The 27,021-nt window shown below is 51.5% G+C and overlaps 1 protein-coding gene across 1 annotated transcript; it reads left to right on the top strand.

The window, feature by feature from the left end:
• Positions 1-429: 429 nt before the first annotated feature.
• Positions 430-22,622, top strand: NOP53 (NOP53 ribosome biogenesis factor; the record flags this gene model as incomplete). Its single annotated transcript, XM_081871506.1, has 13 exons — positions 430-695; positions 3,816-3,880; positions 4,076-4,160; positions 5,280-5,482; positions 8,238-8,308; positions 8,393-8,488; positions 9,321-9,425; positions 11,805-12,002; positions 14,980-15,155; positions 16,007-16,073; positions 19,489-19,565; positions 21,185-21,241; positions 22,543-22,622. The coding sequence occupies 13 exons, from the start codon at positions 430-432 to the stop codon at positions 22,547-22,549; spliced, it is 1,473 nt and encodes a 490-aa protein (XP_081727632.1). The 3' UTR covers positions 22,550-22,622.
• Positions 22,623-27,021: the final 4,399 nt, after the last annotated feature.

Raw genomic sequence — 27,021 nt, 5'->3', positions numbered from 1 at the left:
AGCTCACTCAGCAGAACACGAACATTCTATGTCAGGGTTGTGGGTTCGAGTTCTGATTTGGGCAAAAGATTCCTGCATTAGAATCACAGAAGAGTGGGAAGGGACCCGAAGGTCATCTAGTTCACCCCCCTGCCATGCAAGGAGTTGGGCTGGATGACCCTCGTGGCTCCGTACAATGCAATGCAATGCAATGCAATGCTGATGATGATGATGATGATGATGATGATGATGGCAGGACGGCGCCTTTAAATTTAACACCGGAAGTTGACCTCACCTGTCCCTCTCCACTCCCCGCCCTCTCTCTTCCTATGGCGGGTGCCTCTCCCAAAATGGCCGCCGGAAGTTGACCGTTCTCACTTCCTGTTTCGCGCAGAAGGAAAGCGACGCCGGCGCCCTGCCCCCTCAACTCGCTCTTTCTCGTGGCCCAAGATGGCGGCGGCGGCGGCGGCGGCGGCTCCGGCTCCGGCTCCGGCTCCGGCTCCTCTTGGTGCTGCTTCTCCTCCTGCCGAGGCGGCCTTCCTGGGCTTCGGCCCCAACTCGCGCGACCCGGGCCGGCTCCCTTCTCGGCGGGCGGGGGGCCTGGGCGCCAGGAACCGCAAGAAGGGCTGGAAGCGGTGGCGGGGGCCGGAGGCCAAGCTCGGCCGGGACCTGGGAGACTGGCTGGAGGAGAAGGCGGCCGAGCTGAGGCAGCTGGGGTGAGCCTGGCACCGAACCTCCTCGGCGGGGGCGCGGGGGGCGGTCGAAGCGTGGAGCCTCCAGGTTCAGGAGCAGCCTATATCATCCCCCAGGAGGGCTGAGGGGGGGGGAATCACCATACCCGGCGGGGCGCGCATGGTTTGCCTCTGAAGGGGCCTGTGGCCATAACCCAGCAGGGCTCCTGTTGGAATAGGCTGACAAACAGCCCTCTGCTGGGTCAGGACCCAGAGGCCCAGGACCCAAACAGCCCCCGGCTGGGTCAGGACCCAAAGGCCCAGGACCCAAACAGCCCCCGGCTGGGTCAGGACCCAAAGGCCCAGGACCCAAACAGACCCCGGCTGGGTCAGGACCCAGGGGCCCAGGACCCAAACAGCCCCCTGCTGGGTCAGGACCCAAAGGCCCAGGACCCAAACTGACCCCTGCTGGGTCAGGACCCAAAGGCCCAGGACCCAAACAGACCCCGGCTGGGTCAGGACCCAAAGGCCCAGGACCCAAACAGACCCCGGCTGGGTCAGGACCCAAAGGCCCAGGACCCAAACAGCCCCCTGCTGGGTCAGGACCCAAAGGCCCAGGACCCAAACAGACCCCGGCTGGGTCAGGACCCAGGGGCCCAGGACCCAAACAGACCCCGGCTGGGTCAGGACCCAGAAGCCCAGGACCCAAACAGCCCCCGGCTGGGTCAGGACCCAGAAGCCCAGGACCCAAACAGACCCCGGCTGGGTCAGGACCCAGAGGCCCAGGACCCAAACAGACCCCGGCTGGGTCAGGACCCAGAGGCCCAGGACCCAAACAGCCCCCGGCTGGGTCAGGACCCAGAGGCCCAGGACCCAAACAGACCCCTGCTGGGTCAGGACCCAGGGGCCCAGGACCCAAACAGCCCCCGGCTGGGTCAGGACCCAGAGGCCCAGGACCCAAACAGACCCCTGCTAGGTCAGGACCCAGGGGCCCAGGACCCAAACAGACCCCGGCTGGGTCAGGACCCAGAGGCCCAGGACCCAAACAGACCCTGGCTGGGTCAGGACCCAAAGGCCCAGGACCCAAACAGACCCCGGCTGGGTCAGGACCCAGAGGCCCAGGACCCAAACAGACCCCGGCTGGGTCAGGACCCAGAGGCGCAGGACCCAAACAGACCCCTGCTGGGTCAGGACCCAGAGGCCCAGGACCCAAACAGACCCTGGCTGGGTCAGGACCCAGAGGCGCAGGACCCAAACAGACCCCTGCTGGGTCAGGACCCAGAGGCCCAGGACCCAAACAGCCCCCTGCTGGGTCAGAACCCAGAGGCCCAGGACCCAAACAGCCCCCTGCTGGGTCAGGACCCAGAGGCCCAGGACCCAAACAGCCCCCTGCTGGGTCAGGGCCCAAAGGCCCAGGACCCAAACAACCCCCTGCTGGGTCAGGACCCAAACAGACCCCTGCTGGGTCAGGACCCAGGGGCCCAGGACCCAAACAGCCCCCTGCTGGGTCAGGGCCCAAAGGCCCAGGACCCAAACAGACCCCTGCTGGGTCAGGACCCTCGCCCAGCAGCAGCCTGTTCTCTGGCGATCCCTTGTAGCCGAGTAAGATTGTCTTCCATGAACATGGTCTTACCAGTGAGTCTGTAATTGACTGTGGAGGCCAATTCTGGATCCAGGCGTCATTCCATAGTGGGGATATTGGTTTCCAGGTGGGAGTCGATCACGGTGTGGATTTGCCAAGCGTGCCTTCCTTCCTCTTAGCACATTTCTGCCTTGCATCCTGAGTCCGCGTGTCTTCAAAGAAGTGTGCATGCACACGAAAGCTCATACCAATAACTAACTTAGTTGGTCTCTACTGGAAGGAATTTTATATATATATATTTTGTTTCAAAGCCCACAACACCTTTGGTAAAGGCTGTTCTCCAACTGGAGCGCTCACAGGCCAGTGTTTCCCAGTTGTCGGTCTTTATACTACATTTTTTAGATTTGCCTTGAGACAGTCTCTAAACCTCTTTTGTTGACCGTCAAGAAAATTCCGAACGTAAAAATGGAAAGCACAATGCTGGTGGAACCCTCCGCACTGGTGATTCCCAGCCTTTGGTATTCAGGGGATCAATGGAGGGAGGACTTGGTTGTCACGGCTACTGATAGCCTTGTGCTCCTTAGTTTCCAGCCAAGTTGGCTTTTGGATTGGTCTCCTATACTATTTTAGACATGTGGTTTATATATTTATGAATGTGTGCAATTATCAACATTTATTCTATATTTGAGACCTTATAATTCCTATAACTGCCCATCCCTCCGCCTTGTGGCAGTGAATTCTGCTGATTAGCTTTTTTAAAAATTAGTTCTATATACTGCCTTATCATGAAATCTCAGCTATGTGTTGTGTGGTGCAGTTCTTCACTTGTGCCAAATCTCCCACCTATCAGGCTTCGTTGGATCGACCCCATAGGGTTCTAGTATTACAAGAGTCAGCAGAAACAACCTCTCTATCCACATTTCCCATGTGTGGTTTCATGCACCTTTCTTGTGCCTGCTTGCCTTTCTTTGTAGAGAAATGGAGAGGTTGAAGTTTAAATAAGCAGAGGGATGCTGAAGAACTGATAGTTATGGGAGGAGTCAGTTGCAGAAGTGCGGGGAGATAATTACTAGGGAGTAGACGATGATGAACCCACAGTTATGGGGCATTGGTGTGCAGCAGACATTATGGGCTGGAGTAGAGCCCGCCCCCCTCCAGGAGGCCAAACCTCTGAGAGGAAATCTTTTGTTGGCGCAAATAGCCAGTGTGTGTGCAGATCTTGAGGGCAATGTGGAGTGGCCTGAGATTTGGCTTGGCAGTGTTTATTATTGCATTATTTTTATATATTTGCCACCTTAGAAGCTCAATGTAATGTATGTGGTTCTCCTCCCCCCCCCCCAATATTTTATACTCACAGCAACAACCCTGTGAGGTAGGTTAGGATGAAAGATGGTGACTGACCCAAGGTTACGCATTGGTTACGAATTGGTCTTCATGACTTGAGTGGAGATTCAAACCCAGACCTTCCTGTCTCTCAGTGTTGTTACAATGCAGGAGCAGAATGGTAGTGTTGGCTGTATATCTGGGGCCTGGAGAATAGTCATGCTGTAGTGGTCCAAGTTTATTTTTTCCCTTCTCTCCAGAGGACCTGTGTCAGAGAAACCCAACGAAACCCTCTTCTTCGTAGACACTGGTGTTCAAGAAAAAGGTAAGAGGCTGCAACAAACGAGAAGAGTCAACTTGGGTTGTGAATACCAGAGAAATTGGAGCCTGGATCAAAAGTGTTCCCATTGCACACAGTATAAGCTGCCTCCTGCAGTGGGACGCGCGACTCCTGCTCTCAACTTACTTCATCGTGCTGTTTGTGCCTCTGATGAATCCTTGGCTTGCATTTTCCTTCCAGGCCGAAAACAGAAGTGTGGCAAAGAGAAGCCGTTGAAGATCGACTTGATCCTGCAGCCGGATTCCAAAGTGCCTCCACCCAAAGAGTAAGTCTTCTTCTGGGTTGTGCAGAAGAGACTGTAGGAAACCCGTTGCCTGTCTGGCGCTCTTGATATCCCCCATCTGAGCCTTTGAGCTTTAGGGAGACAATTAGAGGCAAGAGAGGGAGGGTGCGGCCCGGCAGCATAAGTTGTAAGTTTGGGAGCGCCAGCGCTAACTTGCATAACACCCAGCAGGCTGCCCTTCGCACAGTCTCGTTACACAACTTGGTTCACTGAACTACTTTGGAGCCTTTTTCTTACTCTACATATGACCATATTGCAAGCACTCCTCCAGGAGACTCTGGAAATAGAAATTCACAGTAATAATTTCCTTCCATTCTGTTGCCTGTCACATTCTCAGGGAAGTGTGAGTGCTTCTCTCCTACTTTTTGACCTTTTCAGTATTAGGAATATTTCAGCATTTCTCCTCCCCACAAAGTTTAGTTCAGCCACTCTTTCATCATATGACTTAGACTCTTTAGGATGCACTCCTTACAGCTCTGTGGCTTCCTTTCCAGCTGGTCAATGTCCTCCTTCGAACTACCATTCTCTTTAGGTAGCTTGCCTCCCCAACATCCCATGGGCTTCAGAGGAGGAGACCCTGTTTTTGCTGCCCTGAGATTAAAGGTGCTGCTGCTACAGTATTGGGAAGTAAAGTGAGGGAGCAACCAGAGGTTTTTTTCGAGTTGCTAGGTATGATTCAGGAAGTGGGGGAAAGGGCTGGTTCAGGTCCTCTCAATAAGCAGCTGTCTTGTGCAGTATCAGACAGTATTTATCCATTTACCTCGTAATTGTCAGCATCAGCTGACGGTGGCTCGGCCGACGGCAGTCCTGCTTGACCAGGGGTAGGCAACCTAAGGCCCGGGGGCCGGATGCGGCCCAATCGCCTTCTCAATCCTGCCTCCGGACGGTCCGGGAATCAGCATGTTTTTAAATGAGTAGAATGTGTCCTTTTATTTAGAATGCATCTCTGGGTTATTTGTGGGGCATAGGAATTTGTTCATTATTTTTTTCCAAAATATAGTCCGGCCTCCCACATGGTCTGAGGGACGGTGGACCGGCCCACGGCTGAAAAAGTTTGCTGACCCCTGTGCTTGACCAAGAACTTGTCTTTATTCTCCTTAGCATCCTCGCCCATCAGGTTCCCAACGGCAAGAAGCTAAAGAGGAAGCAGCGGCTTTGGGAGAAGTTGACGGAGAAAGGGGTGGTGCCACGGAAAGAGCGCCTCCTTCAGGAGAGGTTGCAGAAGCCCCCGGCGGTGAAAGCTGCAGAAGCAGGCAGCGGCATCGATCCTTCCAGGACGTTCTATGACATGTGGTCAGACTCAAGTAAGTCGAGACGGCAGTCAGGTGCAATAATTCTATCCCTAGCTCTAGAAAGAGAGAGGAGTCTTGTGAGTTACAGTTAGGTGGGTGGGACTTGAGAGTTTCACAGCTGCTACCCCACCCCCTTTATAAACAGGTGTGGTGGAGTAGAGGTTACATCCTTTTGGAAGGTCCAGCAGGTGAGCATAGCCTCATGCTTTGGTTATAAGTCAGCGGTTAGCAAGCCAGCTTTCATGGGTATTGGGCCTGAATAGGGTTTCAGGTCTCCTGAAGGGTAAAAGGTAAAAAGGTAAATAATCCCTGGACGGTTAAGTCCAGTCAAAGGCGACTATGGGGTTGCAGCGCTCATCTCACTTCAAGCCGAGAGAGCTGGCATTTGTCCACAGGCAGCTTTCCGGGTCATGTGGCCAGCATGAATAAACCGCTTCTGGTGCAACAGGAGACCATGAGGGCACGGAAACGCCGTTTATCTTCCTGCCGCAGTGGTACCTATTTATCTACTTGCACTGGTGTGCTTTTGAACTGCTATGTTGGCAGAAACTGGGACAGAACAACAGGAGCTCACCCCATCACACGAATTTGAACTGCCAACCTTCCGATTGGCAAGCTCAAGAAGCTCAGTGGTTTAGACCACAGTGACACCCATATCTTGAAGGTCATTCTATGTGGCCCAGCATCTCACGTAAAGCATCACCTAAGCTACTGGCCAGTTCCTTTGCGTGCAGCATTTGCGTGCATCTGGAGGGAAGCTCTAGTGGCATGTGAGGGCTTTGGTGTCCAGCTAATTCAATAGGATGTTCGTCTGTGTGGAACCCTATATGCATGCAGGCTACTTTCGCCCTCCAGCATCTCAAATACATTTGCCCTAGAGATGGAGGACAAAGTTGTGTCACCCTTCCACATATCTAGTTGTCCCGGGTTGCATTGCCATAGCTGATGGGGGCTGAGAATACCCCACAGTAGTTGCTTTTCCTGGAAACATCTGAGAGTCGTGCAAGGAACGGCTGGTGCATTTTGCAGCAGGTTGTCCTCTCACCTGTAGCTCCTTGCTCTTCCGGTCATGTTTTCTGCTGCTCATCTTCCCTTCTCCGCATCTCTGCTTCATGCCTTGCGGTGCTGTGAATGGCATGGGTGAAACCTTGAGGAACCCAACCACCTAATTTGACACTTCTTGAACCCAATTCCACTTTTCAACGATGCCGTTTTTTAAAAACGAAACAGAACCCACCCTGGCTGCCCTCTCGAGACTTTTGCAACCTGGTTGCTTGTTCGAAGTTATGTTTTGTGGGTCGAATGTGCCTGGTTTGCGAGGGCTGAACAGAAACTTAAAGGCAGCGATTTGAAATGTCATTTCATGCTTGATGTGATGCAGACGTGATACCACCTGCTGCGCCATTTATTCTCTTCTTACTTGCACAGGTTGATGTAGGTGTGCCTGTTACCTAGATGGCCATCCTTTGTGGTCTTGGGGTGTGTGTGTGTGTGTGTGTGTGAGAGAGAGAGAGAGAGAGAGTGATTTTTGTGCCTCTTCTGGGGACATGCACTGTACATTCCCCGCTCCCCAACACGTGGTTGAATCTCTTTATCTCTAGTAGACGTACCTGTAATCACATGTGTGTATCGGCTTCCTGGTTTTGTCTTCATCCCCTCCGCCTTTTCTACGGTACAAGATGTGTACCTGTTCCAACTTTTAATCTCTTCAGCTGGGAGGGGAAGGAAGTCAGCGTGGCCTCCAGATTCTATCTAGGTCATGGCCCAGTGTCATGCTAGCTTTCTCCAGGAGAGGTCAGCACTTATACAGCGACGTGCGGAAAAGGATCATTTTTAGGAACCCAGGGGTGGAATCTGTGCTGCGTCTCTTTTTTCCTCTGTCTCCATCCGCCCCCCAAAAAATTTAAAATAAATCCTGGCTGTTTTAAGAATTTGTGTTATCTTAAAAGTTATGAGGGCTTCCGGTAGTTAGAGGAGAGATGCTGAGAGCTATTCGTCCTGACTTCTCTTTCCAGCTTTGGCTGGCAAGAGGCGGGGAGACGAAGAGAGCACAAGCTGGCCTCTGGGACTCTCTTCTGTGACCCAGAGACTGCAAAGGGCAGCCCGATGGCAGAGAGAATCATCTGCTGGGTTGGCTCCCTAAGCAGACGTACCCAGTTGGCCAGGCTGGCCCTGTGGGATTTCCCCTTGCGGGGAATCCCTCCCACACGCTCTGCATGTGCTCTGCATGTTGCTTCCAGCGGGAGTTGCCTGGCCCTTCTGGCTCAGCTAACAAGGTGGTGGGCGGTGATTGGCATTTCTCTCCATCCCGGCTGACACTCATTCAAGCAGGTTGGAGCAGCTACAGTCCTCCCTCACTCCCCCTCCCCTTTTCTCCCCCACCTTCATGTGCCTGCTGTATTTATCCTTCCCGGCTGTTGCCGCTGCCGCCTCCTCTCTTCCTGCCCCCCTCCACCCCCCAGCTGCCTGGGGTCAAAGGTTCAGGGCTAATCTAAGTGCTTCAGAGGACAAAATGACCTCCCTCCAGGCCACTGTCCGGTTCCCGTGGGTGGCTGGAACGTGACTGCCCGCCCACACTCTCCGGCCAGGTTGGCAGCTGTTGCCAAAGCAGAGCAGGCCGGTATGTGTGCTGATGGGGGGAGAATTGAGTGGCTGCTGCCCCAGAGGCTGCATCTCACACCTTGTTCAGAAGAAGCAGAAGCTCAGGCTCTTGCTGGCCTTGTGACATGCTTTCTTTCTCCTCCCCTCCCTTTTTTTGTCTTCCCAGACCCGCTGGACAAAGCCCTGGCTGGGAAGGATACCTGGTTCCTGGAGCAGACCAAAAAACAGCCCGTGAAGGTACGTTGGGGGCTTCGCTTTTTGAGCAGGGGTGGTTGCGTGAGGAGCCAGGGGCCGCTTCAGCCTCTCTTTATCTCTCCTTAGCGCCCGGAGCGTCTACAGAAGCCTCGATCTCAGCTGCCGGCCGTGGAGGTCATTCCCCCAGGAGGGTCGTACAACCCCAGTTTCGAAGCCCACCAGGTATCTGCAAGCCTTTCCGCCTGTGGGGATGTGGCTGCGGCACTGCTAGGGATCGGGGAAGGAGCCATGGTTAATGGGAGAGGGCATAGGCAACGGAGGCACCAGGGGAACACACCACATTTTTTTGAACTGGGGGTGGGGTACCGTTTTCAGTACAAGGGCCATATTTCCTCATCAGCTAGCCTCCAGGGGCCACATGCCAGTGGCAGACGGGACTAGAATCAGATTTGGAGATGCATTTTAAATAAAAGCACACATTCTACTTGTGTAAAAACACCAGGCAGGCCCCCACAAATAACCTACAGATGCATTTTATATAAAAGGACACATTCTACTCATGTAAAAACCTGCTGATTCCTGGACCATCTGCGGGCCTGATTTAGAAGGCGATTGGGCCGGATCTGGCCCCCTGGCCTTAGTTTGCCTACCCATGGGCTAAGTGGTGGTGACTTGACACCATGGTCACCCAGCATTGGCTGAGTGGGGGATTCGAACCCTGGCCTCTCCCAGGTCATAGTCCCAGCACTCTAACCTTAATGCCACACTGGCTCAGCCAGCCAGCCAGGCAAATGAGTGATATCACAGTTTAATAAAGCATTGCAGCCAGGAAACAGCACCCAGGGAGGGTGTGGAGCAGGGCTGGTGAGAGAAGTAGCTTGAGAATGATCCTGAGGGCCAGACGGAGAGGGCTGAAGGGCCACATTTGGGCCTGACCTGGAAGAGAGCGTTCCAGGATGAGTGAAGCAGTCCCTTACACATCACAGCGGAGGTCCCACGAGGGATGGCTAGGCCTGTTCCTCCGCTGTTCACGCCGCTCCCTCCCCCTTTGCAGGCCCTCCTCCTCCAAGCCCACGAAGTTGAGCTGAAGAAGCAGAAGGCAGCGGAGCGATTGGAGCGTCAGCTGAAGTTCCCCACGCTGGATGAAGCCCCCACTGAGGTGAGCGTTTGACCCTGCAGAAGGGAGTTCCACCGCTGAGGCTGTTGGGGAATTGACCTGCGCCCTTGTTGGCATTCTGACCTTGTTCTTGGGAGGACAAAAACAATAGCAGAAGGACCAGAGGATTGTATCAAGTGAAGACTTGGTCACGATATCCTGGGGCAAACTTCCCCAACCTGGTGCCCTCCAGATGTTGGACATGGACTCCAGAGCATTGGTTAGGGATTATGGGAATTGGAGTCCGAACAGTGACGTCTAGAAGTTGCCAGGTTGTGGGGAGGCTGTCTTGGTTTATTCCTCGGCTCTCAAGGAAGCAGCAGTGTATCCTGTTTGTGCAAAGAGTGCAGAGGGCCTTGTCTTGTATAGAGTCAGTCAAGCTGTCCTGTCCGTTACCTTCTCCTAAGAGCACATCGTTATGCCATCCTTTCCATGTTTGCCAGGGGGTGATGGTCACTAAAGCTTCAGAGGCCCATAAAATGACAATGGCTCATCTATGCCGGGGCTTTTCAATCTTTCCATCTCAAGGAAAACACTTCCCACATTTTTATCCCCTGCTAAGTTGCATCTGTGCATCACAGGAGGAGATTCTTGGGGTTGGTAGAGGGAGGCATTTTCAGAAGCTGCCTTTTCATGGATACTTACTTGCTGCTGCTATCGATCTTCCAGAGAAGCCCCGGATAAACTTCCAAGGGACGCAGCGTGAGAATTACAAGTTTGGGTGAACACGTTGACAGTTCAGGTGCTGCATGACAAGATCACAATTTGTCACTTCCTGGCTTTTTAGTGCTTTTTAGTAGGTGTGATCCTGGAGGGGTGAGCTGTGGTATTGCAGCCTGGCAGCAATAAGTCATTGTGCTTATGTAGATGAAAAGCTGCCACTTGGTGGCTCTCAGCCCCTCCTTGCTGAATCCTCTTTTGCGGAGGACCAGGAAAGGGTAACGTGGCCGCTTTGGCCGTGGTTAGCACCCCTCTCCCACTAGAAGCAAGCCAGTTTCCTCACTTGGCCTGAGGAGAGCGTATATTTAGCCTCCTAATAGGCCTTAACCCTACAGCACTGTATCAGTTTAAAGGGATGTGCCGGCCTCTGAGAAGATGTGAATAATCCTGCCCAGAGGTGCCAGGGCCTGGCACTCAGCAGCAGCAGCAGCAGCAGCAGCCTCCCACCAAACAGCAAAAGCCCCCAAACATAGGGAAGGAGCCAGGAACCAGCCCAAGGCTTGGAAGAGCCATGCAAGATCCTGGGTCCTGGGTCTTTCTGTATGTTAAATTTAAATGCAGCTGAGGGCTTTTAAGTGTTACTTTTTGGAGTCAGAGACTCAATATGAATGCGTTGGTATGAGGTACGTGCTTTCCCCATTTTGGGCGCCATGCTTTGGCAGTGATCAGCCTTCAACTTAAGCATTGCCAGTGGGGTTTGGGCAAGATTTGCTGGAGAAACCAAGCCAGATCCAAGGTTCTTGTGTTGAAATACAAAGCCCTGGTCAGTGTGGGTCCAGGATAAGGGCCCCAGAGCCCTTGTATCCCTGCTCAGTCACTGAAATCCAGAGGAGCATTGTGACTGTATTACTAATTATTAACTGCTTAGGTAATGGCGATGCTGCCACAGGGATTCAGAGGGACCTTCAGCATCCCAATAGCCTGGGTTGTATCCAGTGTTAGTCATACTCAAAGTAAACCCATTGAAAGTGGGGGGGGGTGTTACTGGATTGTTTTGGTTTTACCATGTATTTCATATTCTCCTTTTGTGTTTTTCTGTTGTGAACTGCCCTGGGATCTTCGGATGAAGGGCGGCATTTAATAAATAATAGAGCAATAATAATTGTGAGCTGTCCTTCCACGTACAGAGGCCCGATTGGCCTCCACTAGAAGTCAGCCATATAGCATCGCCAGGCCCTTGCAAAGGAACACTCTTCCAGCAAAGATTTTGCTCTCTTTTTGACCTTTAGGTATCTGTTACGAGACATGTTCGTGCCAACAGGCCTTTTGTAGCTGCTGAGTTTTAATTTTTTAAAATGATTACCTGCCTGGTTCTTTATTTTGTCTTTCAGTGTCGGACACTGATATTTTATGATATGGCTTATGCTTCTATAGGTAAATGAAATAAAACCACATGGGGTGTGCTGAACCCTGTCTGGCTCTGCTGGCTCCTTTCAAATATATCAATGTGCAGGCAGAAGGTATTATGCAGAGTGAAATGGGAAAGAGCTTTTTTGTCTTTGCAGCGGCCTGCTTCTCCCTAAGAGAGTTGGCACATCTTTTGAGGACAATTGATCGAACGCTATCAGTCACTGAGAGAAGACGCAGCCCAGGCTGGGTGTGCGATGTTTCTCTCCACCCCCAACCCATTCCTAATGATGCAGCTTCCCTCCGCGCTTGCAGGAGACGGTGTTCCAGGAGCAGTGCGAGGGCCTCTTGGAGGAGGAGTCGGACGGCGAAGGGCGACAGGAGAGCCCGTCGGAACCTCAGGAGGGAGAGTCGCAGGCGGACGCCGCTCCCATACCTCGTCTGCCCCGAGTGGCAGCAGGAGAAAAGAAAACAGAGCGCCAGCGGAAAAAGGAGAAGGAGGCCAAGCGGAAGGTGGGTTTGTCCTCGGTCTAGTGCAAAACTTACACACAGCCCCAGATTTGTGGTTGTGCCTGAGCCCCTCCCTTATATCCCAGAACCATAGAGTTGTAGACTTGGAAGGCTCCCTAGAGTCATCTGGTCCAACCGCCCTCCTGAAACGCAGGAATTGCAGCTAAAGAATCACATGCAGATGGTCGGCCAACCTCTGTTTAAATACTGAGGTTCCCCCTTACGTTCTGAGGTAGTCCGTTCTTCCTGATGTTTAGTCAGGATCCCCTTTGCGTCGTTTGAATCCGTTGCGTTGGGCAGCAGGAAACAAGCTTTCTCCACCTTCCATGTGGAGAGCCTGTCAGGTAGAGTCATACCTTGGAAGTCGAACAGAATCCGTTCCGGAAGTGTGTTCGACTTCCAAAACGTTCCGAAACCAAGGCGTGGCTTCTGATTGGCTGCAGGAAGCTCCTGCAACCAATTGAAAGCCCCGTCAGACATTCGGCTTCCAAAAGAGCATTCACAAACCAGAACAGTCACTTCCGGTTTTGCAGCGTTCGGGAGCCAAAGCATTGAAGAACTAGGCTGTTCAAAAACCAAGGTACGGCTGTATTTGAAGATGGCCTGTCATGTCAGCCCTCAGTCCTCTGTTAGGCTAAACACAACCAGTTAATGCCTGGTTCCTTGCACTTTCCATCTTGAATCAAGTTCAGCCAAGTATTCAGGCGTGTTGTTTTTCTAGAGCAGGGACCCTCCAGGTGGTGATTGGACTCCCAGCTCCCCATTAGCCCAAGGCAGTGTGGACAATGGTAAGAGGGGATGTGGCCCCAACAGAAGGCCAAGGGACCCCTGTCCCTGTCGTGGAACATGTCTTGAGAAAAATGGTTCGTTGGTTGAAAAACTAAAAAATTTCGTATGTAGAATATCAAGCGGGGGGGGGGATTCCAGTTGTGGTCCCCCCTCCACCACCAAATTATGCACCTGGGTCTTTGAGTGACGTTTTCTTGTTCATATCTGGGTCATTGCCTTTGGGGCCATGAGTTGATTTGCACCAGGGCTTTGGCTGGGACTTTCAGTACTGTGGTGGATTAAAGGAGGATGCTCCTCTTTCCCTCATATTCACAAGAATAAATGCTTTATTCTCAATGTTCATTATTAAAGAAATTAACACTTCTTTGTAAGACCTTGCCCCAAATACTGGTATTAGCCTTCCCCAGCTCCTCCTACATGGGACTGAAAAGATAAGGTTGCCTTTGGTCAACCACTATTCTCAGACCGTGCATGCCATACACTTGAAACACACATGTGACCTTTTGCAAAGGATCTTAGGAACTGAGCCACGTGCAGAGGCGGCATTTGAACTGGGGGCACCTTCCCTCACAGCTCAGACTCTTCAGCACTATGCAACAATAACTGTTGTTGTTGTTGTTGTTGTTACTGTTACTATTACAGTGGTACCTCGGGTTGAGAACTTAATTCGTTCCGGGGGTCCGTTCTTAACCTGAAACTGTTCTTAACCTGAAGCACCACTTTAGCTAATGGGGCCTCCCGCTGCCGCCGGAGCACAATTTCTGTTCTCATCCTGAAGCAAAGTTCTTAACCTGGGGTACTATTTCTGGGTTAGCAGAGTCTGTACAGTGGTACCTCTGGTTATGTACATAATTCGTTCCGGAGGTCTGTACTTAACCTGAAACTGTTCTTAACCTGAAGCACCACTTTAGCTAATGGGGCCTCCTGTTGCCGCCGGAGCACAATTTCTGTTCTCATCCTGAAGCAAAGTTCTTACTATTTCTGGGTTAGCGGAGTCTGTAACCTGAAGCGTCTGTAACCCGAGGTACCACTGTATACCATCCTTCATCTGAGGATCGCAGGGTGGTTTACAATATAAAAACACAAAAATACATAGCACAGCACCAAACAGTAACAATAACACACACTCCCCCAGTTTAAAAGGTCACAGATTAAACTAATTAGCCAAAGGCTAATTACCGCTGAGTTACCATAGCCTCTTAAGATGTGGGTGTGGGCTGTTTCTCTATTCTCTTGTCTCTGGAAGTGAAGCTCCCTATAAGCACAGCCACAAAAGGGGCTCGTGGTTGCATGGGGCATGGCAGCTTCCCACAAGGCCTCTGGTGAACAGGGCTGTCCATGCGCACTTTGGTCCTGCTGGAGCACAGAATCCTACAAAACGGAATAGCTAGAGGATTCAGGTTCCTCAGCACCTCCCTTTCCTGTAAAATCAAACACGACATTTCTGGCCCCGGTGGTTATGTGCTTGAAAGAATCTTGACATTTCTTTACTGAAGTCTCAGAAACCAGTGGGCAGTAGCTTGGTAAAAAGCAGGGGCGTTTTCTCCTGTGCATAGCTGCTTCCTCCTCTTAAGCTGCAAAAAAAAAAAAAATTCAAAATAAGAGGAGCCAAACCTCCATAGCACATGTAGACTGTACAATCTAGCTTTTCCTCGTGGCAAAGTTTGGTGCAAAACGATAGTTCTAGTGCAGGGATGCACAGACCAGTTGCCCTGTGAGTGCGTAAAATGCCCTTTTGTTTTGTTTCTCTCTGTGTGCGTTTCTACACACGCCCGTACTCCTTCCTGTGCAGGCATCTAAGCCTCTGCCAGGGCTTGCTCCCTGAGCTGCCCTTGAGAAGCCGTGGCAATGGGGGCTGCCTTCTGGGCCGCCTGCCAGAGCGAGCCTGATTATCCTCTCCACCGATGCTGCTGCGGCTCGCGAACACGCGGCCATCTGGCCGAGCCTGGCGCCTGCCATCTGCTCCCTGCAGGAGCTACGCGGGAGCAGGGAGGACGCCAGCTCTTGGGGACGACCACCTCTCTGCTGAGAGAGAGAGATCCAGCGATCCTGCGCTGGCAAGAGGGAAGGGGTTTGCCCTGGGCTACAGAGCTCACCGTGGACAGCAAGGGGCAAAAGCGAAGAGGGAAGCCATTCTCTCCAGACCTGCTGCCTCATCCTCTCTCTCTCTCTTTTTCCCCTCTGCACACAGAAAGCCCGGGAAGCGCTTGAGAAGGCGGCCCGGCTCCGGCGGCAGGAAGTGTTCCAGCTGCGCGCCATTCGGCTGCAGGTGAAGCGGAGGGAGGCGGAGCTGCTTCGCCGGAAACGAGAGCGGGAGGCCAAGCGCAAGGCGGAAGAAAACAAACCCAAGAGGCTGGGCAAGCTCAAGTAAGAGCCTGTTGAGGGGGATGCAAGGCTGGGAGGAGGAGGAGCTTGGTTAAGAGACGCCACGGATAATAACCCCATTCTCGCCACCCCTGCCAGGAAGGGAGCTCTGAAGCAGAAGGCCCGGTCCTTGTCTCACACTTCTCAGCAGGGCTAGAAACTCAAGATACATTAGCTAGGTGCCAAATGGCTCCTTAAAGCAAGGTTTAAGGAATGTCTCGTTGCCATTTTGGGGCAGGGCTGCAAGTCTTGTTTTTCAAAGGATGGACTGACTGTGATCGATTCTCGGTTAAACATCTGGCTAGCTCAGAGGACCACCTTGAGCCCGGTGGAGAGCTTTGAGAACTTTAAAGGAGAAAAGTCACTTGACCCAGGGACAGTCCACATATACAGTGGTAACTCTGGTTAAGAACTTAATTCATTCTGGAGGTCCGTTCTTAACCTGAAACTGTTCTTAACCTGAGGTACCGCTTTGGCTAATGGGGCCTCCCGCTGCCACCGTGCGGTTTCTGTTCTCATCCTGAAGCAAAGTTCTTAACCCAAGGTACTATTTCTGGGTTAGCCGACACTAACCTGAAGCATCTGTAACCTGAGGTACCACTGTATATTGGCCCATTCCGACCTCTCTCTCTGTACGGTGACTGCCCCTGCTCAAAAAAAGCGTTTTCGTACCCTGAAATTCATCCCGAGCGAGCAGATAAATTATAACGGATAGAATTCGACATGGTGGGGTATTAGTGTGTGAAAACGGGCATCATCGCTCAGTCACAAGCAGCCAGGTGCAAAATGCGCCTGGCGAATTTTGGACACCGCTTCTCAGCAGCCCCCTTTTGTTTCCCCCTCTTGCGTGGCAGGTATGAAGATCCTGACCTGGATGTGCAGCTGAGCACTGAGCTGGCAGAGTCCTTGAGGACATTGAAGGTGAGCATTTGCAGGGCAGGCAAGAGGCTGTATTCAGCTTCCCCATCAAGCGTTCCCTTGGCCCGTTGCTGGGCTCCCCCTCCACTTCTCTGCCACCTCTATCATAGAATCATAGAATCATAGTTGGAAGAGACCACAAGGGCCATCGAGTCCAACCCCCTGCCAAGCAGGAAACACCATCAGAGCACTCCTGACATATGGTTGTCAAGCCTCTGCTTAAAGACCTCCAAAGAAGGAGACTCCACCACACTCCTGGGCAGCAAATTCCACTGTCGAACAGCTCTTACTGTCAGGAAGTTCTTCCTAATGTTTAGGTGGAATCTCCTTTCTTGTAGTTTGGAGCCATTGCTCTGTGTCCGCTTCTCTGGAGCAGTAGAAAACAACCTTTCTCCCTCCTCTTTGTTCTCTCTGTGCTGCCTTCTTGGGGTTGGCACAACCCTCGCTGCCTGCTTTCAAGCCAGCCCTTTTCAGAACACAGCTTTCTAATTAGGCTGCCCACTCCGAAGATGGGCAGCCTGGCCTTGCTGGCGTTTGGAGGGGCTGCTGAGCGGAGTTAAGAGAGCCCCTTTGGAGTTGAGGGGTGGTCTGTTCCTCTCCAGGGGCCTCTGCGCTGTGCCCCCCACCTGCCCACCCGTGCCTGCATTCTTCCTTCCCTTGGTGCCCAATGATGAGACCCATCCTTGCGCTCGGAGAATTTGCAGCAGTTGCTTGCTGGGAATGTGAAGTTCCCCAGGGGCTCCCTGGCCCTGCCGAGCAGGTGAGGACTGGGGAGCTGAGGCGCCCAAGGAAGACTCTCCTTTCTTCTCTCTCTTCTCCCCACCCCCTTCCCAATTTGAAAGAGTTCTCCTATGTCTGGGTACTGCACAATCACAGCCTCTCTAAAGGTGTCCTCTCAGAGCTACTTACTGCCAGCGTTTGTGCCCCTTCTCTGGACCAGCTTGGGTCAGGGAGACCCACAAATTCATCCCGGGATGTTGAGCTCTCAAACTCATCTCCCCTCCACACAGTTTGGACCACTGGCTCCCAAACATTTTTTGGACCACTGCCTCCTTGCTTCCATAAACGCATCCCCAGTGGCTCCTTTAAAATAGGCATTTTTGCAGCATAGCAGTTTGCGCAGCCTACTAAGGAGTTGCAGGCATGGAATTGTCGAGTTGGAAAGGGACCCCGAGGGTCATCCAGTCCAACCCCCTGCAATGAAGGGGTCTCAACTTAAGTAATACACAACAGGTGGCCATCTAACCTCTGCTGGAACAAAAGAATAAAATTCAAAACAGTATCAATTAATTGCACATTTAGTTTAGTTTAGAACAATTTAGGTTAATTATTTCTGCAAAATTTGTGAACTTGATCCTGTGGTGCCATTTCTTTCAAAGTCACTTACACCTCCTGCTGCCCCCCCTTGCCCCTTAGTGCCCCCCCCAGGGGCCAGCAGAGCCCACTAAGGGGACACCTGCTCTGGACAGAGCTGACTTCCTCTTCCTGTTGGGTGTGACCTTCACCTTCCTCCATCAGCTGACTACCATGGAGGGAGGCGGCGCTGCGTAGACATCCCAGGATGTTCTTCAGCATCAAAATTAACATGATAGATGGGTCTTTCTGCATTTGACTATCTGAGATGCCACAGAGGGATTTCATGTCAGTAGAGAGGCTGAGCTTCTGGCTTCTGTGGCCAGTAGCCTGAGAGAGAGGCCTGTTGTGCCTGTGTGTCTTGACTCCCCTTTCTTTTGCAAAAACCTTATCGGCTGAAGTAGCCACCTATTGCCATGCACGGTAGCAGGGTGTTCCAGAGGTCTGTGGTGTGAAGAATTAACTTCCTTTGGCATTTGCCTTGCCTTTGTTGCCTCTTAGTCGTGGGGAGCAACCCCATCAGAGGCCTTGTCTGCTTGCCCCTATTTCACAGTGTCCTTTCAGCGTCCCTGCGACTGGCGAGCTAGTTTGGGATTGCGGCTTCTCCAGCGCCAGCCAATGAGCTTTGAGGCTGAGGAGGCTTTGGAGGTGGGCCTCCCCCCTCCCCAAATGCTCCGTTCCCTCCCTCCCAGCTCCTCACACCTTCCCCCTCACAGGCAAGACTCCCAGAGCTCATGCAAAACACCTCCATCCCAGGGAGCAGGAAGGCACCTAATGAGTGTACGTGAGGAGTTGATGTTGTGCGAAGAGTTGCGCTCCCGACACCTGCAGTGTCTCTGCTGGAGGTGTTGGTGCAAAGAGGGGAGGGCTTCGTACAGCTGTTTCTCTCTCCCTCCCCCCCCTTTCTTCACTGTAAAGAACACGGCTGAGACTCCAACTTTCTGGTGCAAAAGGGAAACTCTCCAGCCGACTGTGCTGTGGGAAACGGTTATGATTTCCAGGAGACCTGGCGTGGGGAATCTCTGGCTCTCCGGATAATACACCAGGGCCAACTCTCAGCCCCAGCGATCAGGGCTGGGGAAGATGGGAGTTTGAGCCCAAGAACATCTGTAGATACCTCCCCAGAACCAGTCTCTGTGTTTGACTGTTACAGGAAAACTTGAATGTTTATGGATTCGGGTTATTTTAATCCCCAACTGTGTGTTTAATTTTGGGTTGCGTGTAAGAGAAGGTGGGGTATTTTGTTCAAGGCAAACAAACCTTCACGGTTTCGACACTGGCAATAGATTTTGGGGGGAAAGAGGTGTTCTGAACCGCAGGCCCAAAGCGGGGCTCATGTGAACGGTTGGGCGCAGGGATACCAAGGACGTCAAAAACACGAGTGATCTGTTCTAGTGCTTTATTAAAGGAAGGTGCAGACTTAGAGCAAATCGGCCTGCCAGTTCTCCTAGCCTTTGCAAAAGCAGGACGGATACCACAGCAGGGAGACGGTTTGTCTGTGCCCAAGCAAACAGTCACACATACTTTATACACAAAGCAGCAAACATCACTCTGGCCCGGACCTCCCATCGTTTCACCTGCCCAGATGACTGCATAGGTGGCAAATACCCAAGCATTACCCCTTTCTGGTCTCAGAGCCCAGCACCCCAAGCCCATAGATAAGGATAGCATCAGAGCAACTGAATATAAACATATATGAGCTCGTTGCTGCAACAACTACCAATTCATTGTGGGGTTATCTTGACTACCAAGATGGTGCTTGCAGAGCTACCGGAACAATTTCCCTTTGGTTCAGCATGTGAGGGCATCCAGGCACAGTTACTTCTCTTTGCCATCTCCCCCTTCTCTGGCAACCTGGGTGTTGTGCCGTGAGAACCAGTGAATCCAGGTGTTGGCTGAATTTCCCCAAAGAGTAGCCTGATCAAGACTGCATGGCACATGAATGGGTACTTGGCCAGGAAGGCTCTCCTGCCACAAGCCCCAGACTATCGGGATACCACAGGTCTCTCTGTGCTTAACATGAACCCCGATCTGTCACGAGTTCTCTTTCTGCTTCTTCCTCCAGCCCGAAGGCAGTATCCTGAAGGACCGGTTCAAGAGCCTACAGAAACGGAACCTCCTAGAGCCCAGAGAACGTGCAAAGTGAGTGGGATGGTAGCGTTGGCAGGGGGTAACTCTTCAGGGTGACTCTTCACCGTTAACACAAGGAGCCCACTTGACGAATGTTTCTTAACTGGAAGAAGGCAAGCCAGAGTCAGCAACCCCTGCAGAGAGATGGGGGTCAGCCTCCTCTGGTTGGTTCTTTAGGCTGCAGGGAGTCTTTGACTGGAAATACTTGCTGGGCAGCCATCGGTCCAGGGATGCTGTGGTCGCATCCTGCATTGCACATCCAGCATGGAGCTGGAGGGGAGGGAACGAGATGACCTTCCCACTCTGTAATCCTGAGTCTCTTGTTACTTCCTCCAAGCGGTTTAGCAGTTCTCTGGTGCCACAGTGGTGCACCCAGATTCAGGTATTAATGCAGTAAATTGCCCCCAGGGGGTGGGTAACTCCCTACACCTGCTGCCGGCTGTGGCCTCTTTAAACTATGGGATATCGTGGGATTATCCACACTTGCTTAAACCTCTGATAAGATTTGCATGTTCCCGAGAGGAAGCTGAGGTTTCAGTGAGTTGAGAGAATCGGCAAGGTCAGAGGGTCTCCTCTTGCTCCTCTCTCTCATTCATACAGTATAAGCAGCAGCAGGATAATGCTGGTGTCTGTCTCTCTTCCTCCATAGAACTGTGCCCCTCACCACCAGCAAAGATTCTTATTCATTCATTCAATTTATACACCGTCCTATACCCGGTGGGACACGGGTGGCATTGTGCATTAAACCACAGAGCCTAGGATCTGCTGATCAGAAGGTTGGCAGTTCGAATCCCCGTGATGGGGTGAGCTCCCATTTTTCAGTCCCTGCTCCTGCCAACCTAGCAGTTTGAAAGCAAGTAGATAAATAGGTACCACTCCAGCGGGAAGGTAAATGGCGTTTCTGTGTGCTGCTCTGGTTCGCCAGAAGCAGCTTAGTCCTGCTGGCCACATGACCTGGAAGCTGTACACCGGCTCCCTCAGCCAATAAAGCGAGATGAGCGCCGCAACCCCAGAGTCGGTCATCACTGGACCTAACGGTCAGGGGTCCCTTTACCCTTTTTATACCCGGAGGTCTCAGGGCCGTTAAGTCACTGTGAAAACCCTGGGAGTTCTGTGTAGATGTGGAATGGCCTTTTCCAACTCCATGTCCACCAGCTTGGCTCGCGGCCGATATGGGGGGTTGTAATCCAAAACGTTGGAAGGCAACCACTTGCAGAGAGGGCGGGTAAGGCTGATGTGTAAACCCTTTCAGCCGGTTCGCAAATGTGTGTCCAGCACTTGGATTTCTGTATGTGAAGTGGCACATCAGAGAGCCTTTGATTCCGCTTCACAGCAGCTCAAAACACCGTGTTGTGGTTTGAAGGTGTTGCTTCACATCTTTAAGCAGTGAGTCACAAAGTGCAATAGTCGCAGCTCTCCTGAGGACTTTGGGGAAAACGTAATCTCTAAGCCTTGGTGCGGGAGGGAGGGAGAGAAACCTTTCAAGAAGGGTGGTGTGTGGCCTTTGGAGAGGAGATGTCTCTGCAGCCATGGCGGCTTGCCTCCCAGGTGCTGTGCTTGCATCTGGGCTGGTGTATTTAGCAGTTCTTCTCACTGTAAAGTCCCTAAACCTCTTGTGTCTTCCTTGCCAGGTTCAAGAGGAAATACCGGGTGAAGTACGTTGAAAAGCGCGCCTTCCGGGAGATCACGTAAGTGGTGGCAGCGCTTTGCCCGATAGTGGCAGGCTAACCAGTCGCTCTTGCCCTCTGCCCCTCTAATCTTAGTCCACCATCCTTTTATTACTTACTTATACAGAAATGCACAACCTGCCTAGCTCAGATGCATCGTTACTCAGCTTGACAACAGTTAAAATCGCAGCAGCAGGATCGCACAGCCCAGACAGGCATAGCGAATAGAAACGCCGTCTTCAGATAAAAACATCTACTGGCCAAGGTGAAAGCCTGCCAGAGTAATAACAGCAAGAAGAAGATACCTTTGCCAACTGGGGCAAGACAGCCAAAGCAGGGGCCGCATTTTTTAAAAAGATGGGAGCGGGGACTCCTTGCAGTATTAAGCAAAGCAGTTGGCACATAAGAGGGAGATGTGCCCTTGTGTGCTAGCTTTCTCTCTGCGTGGAGTCATTTCCATATGGGGATGTTCGTGAGTGGCACCCCCACCTCTAGTTGTGGGGTGGTTCGGTCCATTCTGCCGCCTCCACCACCTCGTTCCTGCCTCAGGTTTACAGTCTGCTAGCCATGGGAGAGGAGGCCTGAGGGTCCCAGGGTGAAGATGCAAGGAATCATTAACAGGCATTTGAGTCTATTTGGGGGATCAGGCTGTTCTTCTGGGAGTGGGGCAGGGGCTCCATCTCCTAGAAGCCCTTGGATCTCTGGCTAGCATATGAACACCCTTTCCTTAGCCTCTGAAGCCACGGGGCAATTGACAGTGCAGTCCTTTTCAGGAGGCAGGGTGCACAATGCTTCTGGTGGTCTGTGGTTAGGGCCAAGCTGATCTTCCCCTCACTGCTATTATGTGTGCCTCTCCCCCCCCCCCGAATCCTGGGAACTGCGGTTTGCTACAGGTGCTGGGAACTGTAGCTCTGTGCGGGCAAACTACAGTTCCCATAATTTTGGGATGGGAAAAGGATGTGCTTCAAGTGCATGGTGTGTACGCAGCCCAAAGCAAGTCTCATCTTAATAATATAATAATAATAAAAGTTTATTTATACCCCGCCCTCCCCACCAAAGCCGGGCTCAGAGCGGCTAACAACAGTAAAATAATACAGCATTCTAAAACCAATTCATTATCTTTGCTTGGTTCTTGTCCTCTGGCCTTTCTCTCGGACGCAGTTCAGCTGGTTTTAGCATCTCCCATCTAGGCCCCTCCCTGCCTCCCAAGCTTACACTGTTGCCTCTTCTTTTGAGAGAGATCCAGTCGTTCACTCCTGGTTTTGCTTCTGACTCCCCTTAATTCATTACTGTTCTCTCTTCTCTCCCTCCCCATTCTGCAGGTTATAGAACACGGATTACGCCAGAGCACCCCAGCAACTCACTGTTTCCCCAATCTTTCATTAAAATTCCATAAACCGCACTCAGACTGTGTACCTGTTTTCTCTCTCCTTCCTCTCCCCGATCGCCCCATTTGTCTTGAGTGTGCAGACATAGGATGTCCCCCTTCTTCAGGTGGGAAGGGGCCCAAACAGTCACCTTAAGTCTATTACTGGTTCACAAACAGGCAAACCTTCCTACGTCTGTACGCTTTCTGCTCTTTAAAAAAAAAAAAATGGAAAAGGGAAACTTTGCCCTGCAAAAAGTTCCCCTGCATCCCATTTTCATCAGGCACTTTCAACAGCCATGTGCTGACTCTGCACAACTTAGGCCTGCTTTTTGCCCAGTTTTGCAAGAGGAAGTGAGTGGACACTTGCCACTCACACCGCAAGTCCTACCTGGCTGTTGCCCCCTTTCCCCAGGTATCTGAAGTTTTCACAAAGCACTGCGCATAGCAGGGATCCCTCAGTGGCTGCCAAGCTTCAGAAACGCAGGTGATTGAAGCAGTCTATAAATACAAACTTCAGCAGCTTCACAAAGTCCCTTGTGGGCTTATTTGAGTCGTGTTTGCTGAGCAGACCCATTGAAATCAATTCAGCCTGGTGATACTCAGTGTGCCCGCTCTGAGTATCCCTATTTTGGAGTTTTGCCCTTTGTCTTTAGAACTGGGAAGCAGCAATGGGCATGTCCATCTCTACCTCTGTCCGTCAGATCTCTGTCCCTCCTTGAGCCTGCTTGAGGTGGCCAACTAAGCTTTGAAATCTCTGCAGCTACACTCGGCCAATAGGAAACGAGGAGCTGGCTCCACCCTCCGCTGCTACCAGTGATGGGTACCAGTCGGGGGGGGGCAAGCCAGGGCTCATTACAACCAGCTGCCTTTTGAGCCTCTTCTCCCACCGCCAACCTTGTTTCGGGAGTTTTATCTTGACGCTGAAACCCCTAAATATCTCCTGCTGTGTGGTGTCCTGTCGCTGGTTCCCCCTTAACTTCATTCCGGCGGCATCCTTGTCAAACGCTAAAACTGTCAGCTTGTGCATCCCCTCCGGCCTGGAGGAAAGAAGATTAAAAACACCCCCACTTCCTAGGAGAAGAAGCTCTCGGGGATTTGTCTGGCTGGGCTTTCATTACCTCCGGAGCTCTCCTCCACCCTCTGCATCCTTTGTTGATCTCTCTTCCCCACCTGCTGCTAGTATACTGGCAGCTTGCAGGTGGGAGAGAGTCCTCCGAGGCTGCTTCCTCTCTCCTGAGCGATTTGACGCCAATCTGTATCGATGTTGCATAAATTTGGGTCACCTGTGTTCCTTTGGGGAAGGTAGCAGCCTGACCGGTTCCTTGCCAGCTGCCGGCAGTGGTGGCTTGGAGTGCACCTTGGTTGTCTAAACCGGCTATCGCCGTGGGGTCTGGCTTTTTTGTATGTGCCTGTGTGAGAGAGGGCACCACTGGCATTTCATGCGCCCGGCTGAACAACATCTGGCTCCTTTTTGTCTCCGCTCGGCCCAGTCGCCTCTCTCTCTCTCTCTCTTCCATGGCCCTTTCTTCCAGGCCTCACATCTCCTCTCCCTTTTAACTAAAGGCAACGTTGCTTTCCCCCCTCTCGCTCCCTTTTCCCAGTGCACCTGTGACCTAGTTTGGCACTAATGCCATTGCGCACCGCCTGTGACCTACTGCCCTGCAGTGATACCTGTTTCACGCGCACCTGCTATTCCTCTGAGCTGCCGGTTCTCAGTGCTTTGTGCCGTGTCTTGCACAGGTTACCAGGATGGCAAAGTGGAAAAGGCCAAAATGGGGGAAGGGATGATGACTAGCGCCGCTCACTGCTGTACTATTCTCTTCCACTGCGCATGTGAGATTCTCCTTTGTTATGAAGGGCCAGTCTTCCTATGAGGTGAAGTGCACCTTTCCCCCCCCCCCCCGAAGTGAAACGGAAGCTGCACTTCACTCAGCCAACAAGAAAAGCAAACTGATCTCAAGCATATAAAGTTCTGACCGATTTACAGGAAAACACATCAGACCAGTGACCCACCACAGAGCACAAGTCCAACCCCCTGCAATGGCAGAATCTGCCCAGCGTGCGACTCAGACCCATGACATTTAGATTACGAGTCTCATGCTCTGCTCTTGTCCAACATTCTTTTCTCACAGTGGCCAGCTTGAAGCCTATGGGTGCCTCCCAGTGGGGTGGGGTGGGGAGTCTGAAAGTGTGACCTGAGTTTAACAGGACTCCTCTGTGGTTTTCAGTATCTGATACAGTGGTACCTCTGGTTGTGAATGGGATCTGTTCCGGAGGCCTGTTCACAACATGAAAGGAACACAACCCACAGCGGCGTGTCTGCGCACGCACAGGTTGTGATTCGCCACTTCTGCTCATGCGCGTGACTTCATTTTGTGCACAAGTGGCAAAATCCGGAAGTAACCCTTTCCGGTATAGAATCATAGAATCATAGAGTTGGAAGAGACCACAAGGGCCATCGAGTCCAACCCCCTGCCAAGCAGGAAACACCATCAGAGCACTCCTGACATATGGTTGTCAAGCCTCTGCTTAAAGACTTCCAAAGAAGGAGACTCCACCACACTCCTTGGCAGCAAATTCCACTGTACTTCCGGTTCGCCATGGGACGCAACCTGAAAAACCGTAACATGAAGCAAAACTAACATGAGGTATGACTATTCAAGTAGGACATAACCACCAGAGTTGATAGCCATTGATAGCTTCATTCTCCATTGCCACTGCAATGTCCACTGTTTTAACCATGTGCCGTACTGTCTCTGCCTGAGTGCTTATTCTGGAGAACAAGAGAATTATGAATAGACTGATCCCGTCACACCAGGTGCAGGCATACAGCAGAAGATGCTTCCTAGTGGAGGGAAGGAGGCATCAGAACAGGGCATCATTCAGAGCTACAGCAGAAAGAGATTTCATGTGTGTTTTTGGTTCACAGTAGTCTCAGGCCATACAGTTTAGGAACTGCAGTCTTGAATGAGACTTCCCTGCTGAGAGTTGGCACCAAATTTATTGGCTTTGAAGCAGTGGCAAAGGTGCAATAAAATGTAGGATCTTTCCCTCTACAGAATGTGGGAGTGTTTGCTGTTTCCTGACGACAGGCGCCAAGAGGCTACATGGATAGTTTCATAGTACGGAAAGGTGTTACTTGCTTAAAACTTTACAATAACACTGTAAAGTCAGCCATTATTTTCCCTGCATATTCCACAGAGGTGAGAGTGAGTGTAAATAAAGCAGGTTTGAGCCACCGCTGGCATGCCTGGTTCAGAGCTGCCTCCTTGCACAGGTGATCTTGCCTTTGGCACAGCACCTGCCCACCGACAGTAACCTTGCCGACAGCCAGGTCTTGGCCTAGAGGAACAAGCGGCAGAAATTTGAGGGAGGGAGAAGAGCCATGCAGTGTAGCAGAGAGGAAACTGGTTCTCCAAAGGTTGGGCTTCACCTCCCGCCATCCCCAACCCTTGTCCCTGCTTGTCTCTCGTTACTTGGACGGACGTTGGGTTTCCGGTTGTATTGAACAACTGATTTCCTGCCGAGTAGCCCCAAGAGACTCTCAAAGCGGCTTACCAAACACTTGCGCGGTAGCAAACGCATTCGAGTATAGGAGCAGGAACAGAAATAACACTGTGTCCATGTGGTGTCAGGATTATCCAGGCGGCATTTGCTCTCCCCACCCGCTTGGTCTTCCCTGCTTAGGATCTCTGAGACAAAGGAGCGGGGCTGAGCAGCCAAGAGCCCATTCAGCCCATGATGGAGGCATATTTTATTTTTTATTTTTTTTAAATAAATGTTTATTAAGATTTTAAAGGTTACAAAAAGAAAAAGACGACAATCAAAGAAGAAAAAGAAAAAACAATACATATCCTCAAAAAACAGAAAACAGAAAAAAGAAATTAAAAAAAACAAGTCAAACCTTTAACTCACTTATTTACATTCACTTATTTCCTTGACTTCCTCACGCCTCCCATTTTTGTATTCTAATTCAATTAAATATTCCAGCAAATCCTTCCAACTTTGTTTTTATCCTAATAATTTATCTTAACATATTATAATTTTACCTTCTCTCTTTCACCAATTCATTTTTACTTAATCCTTTATATCCTTTCTGCTAAAACCACATAATTTTTTCCCCCAACATCTTTCTAACATTCCTTAATTTTACAATATTTCTTAAGATAAACTTTAAATTTCTTCCACTCTTCTTCCACCAACTCTTCTCCTTGGTCTTGGATTCTGCCAGTCATCTCAGCCAGTTCCATATAGTCCATCAGCTTCATCTGCCATTCTTCCAGGGTGGGTAGATCTTGTATTTTCCAGTACTTTGTGATGAGTATTCTTGCTGCTGTTGTAGCGTACATAAAAAAAGTTCTATCTTCCTTTCGCATATAGATGGAGGCATATTTGATTAAGGGAAGGTCTGTAGCTTGGAAGAGTTGGGAAT

Source organism: Podarcis erhardii (assembly GCF_964252035.2).
Source record: "Podarcis erhardii genome assembly, chromosome: 7".
Classification (NCBI taxonomy): domain Eukaryota; kingdom Metazoa; phylum Chordata; class Lepidosauria; order Squamata; family Lacertidae; genus Podarcis; species Podarcis erhardii.
The sequence above is the reverse complement of the archived record's forward strand: the minus strand, read 5'-3'. Positions and strand labels throughout refer to the sequence as shown.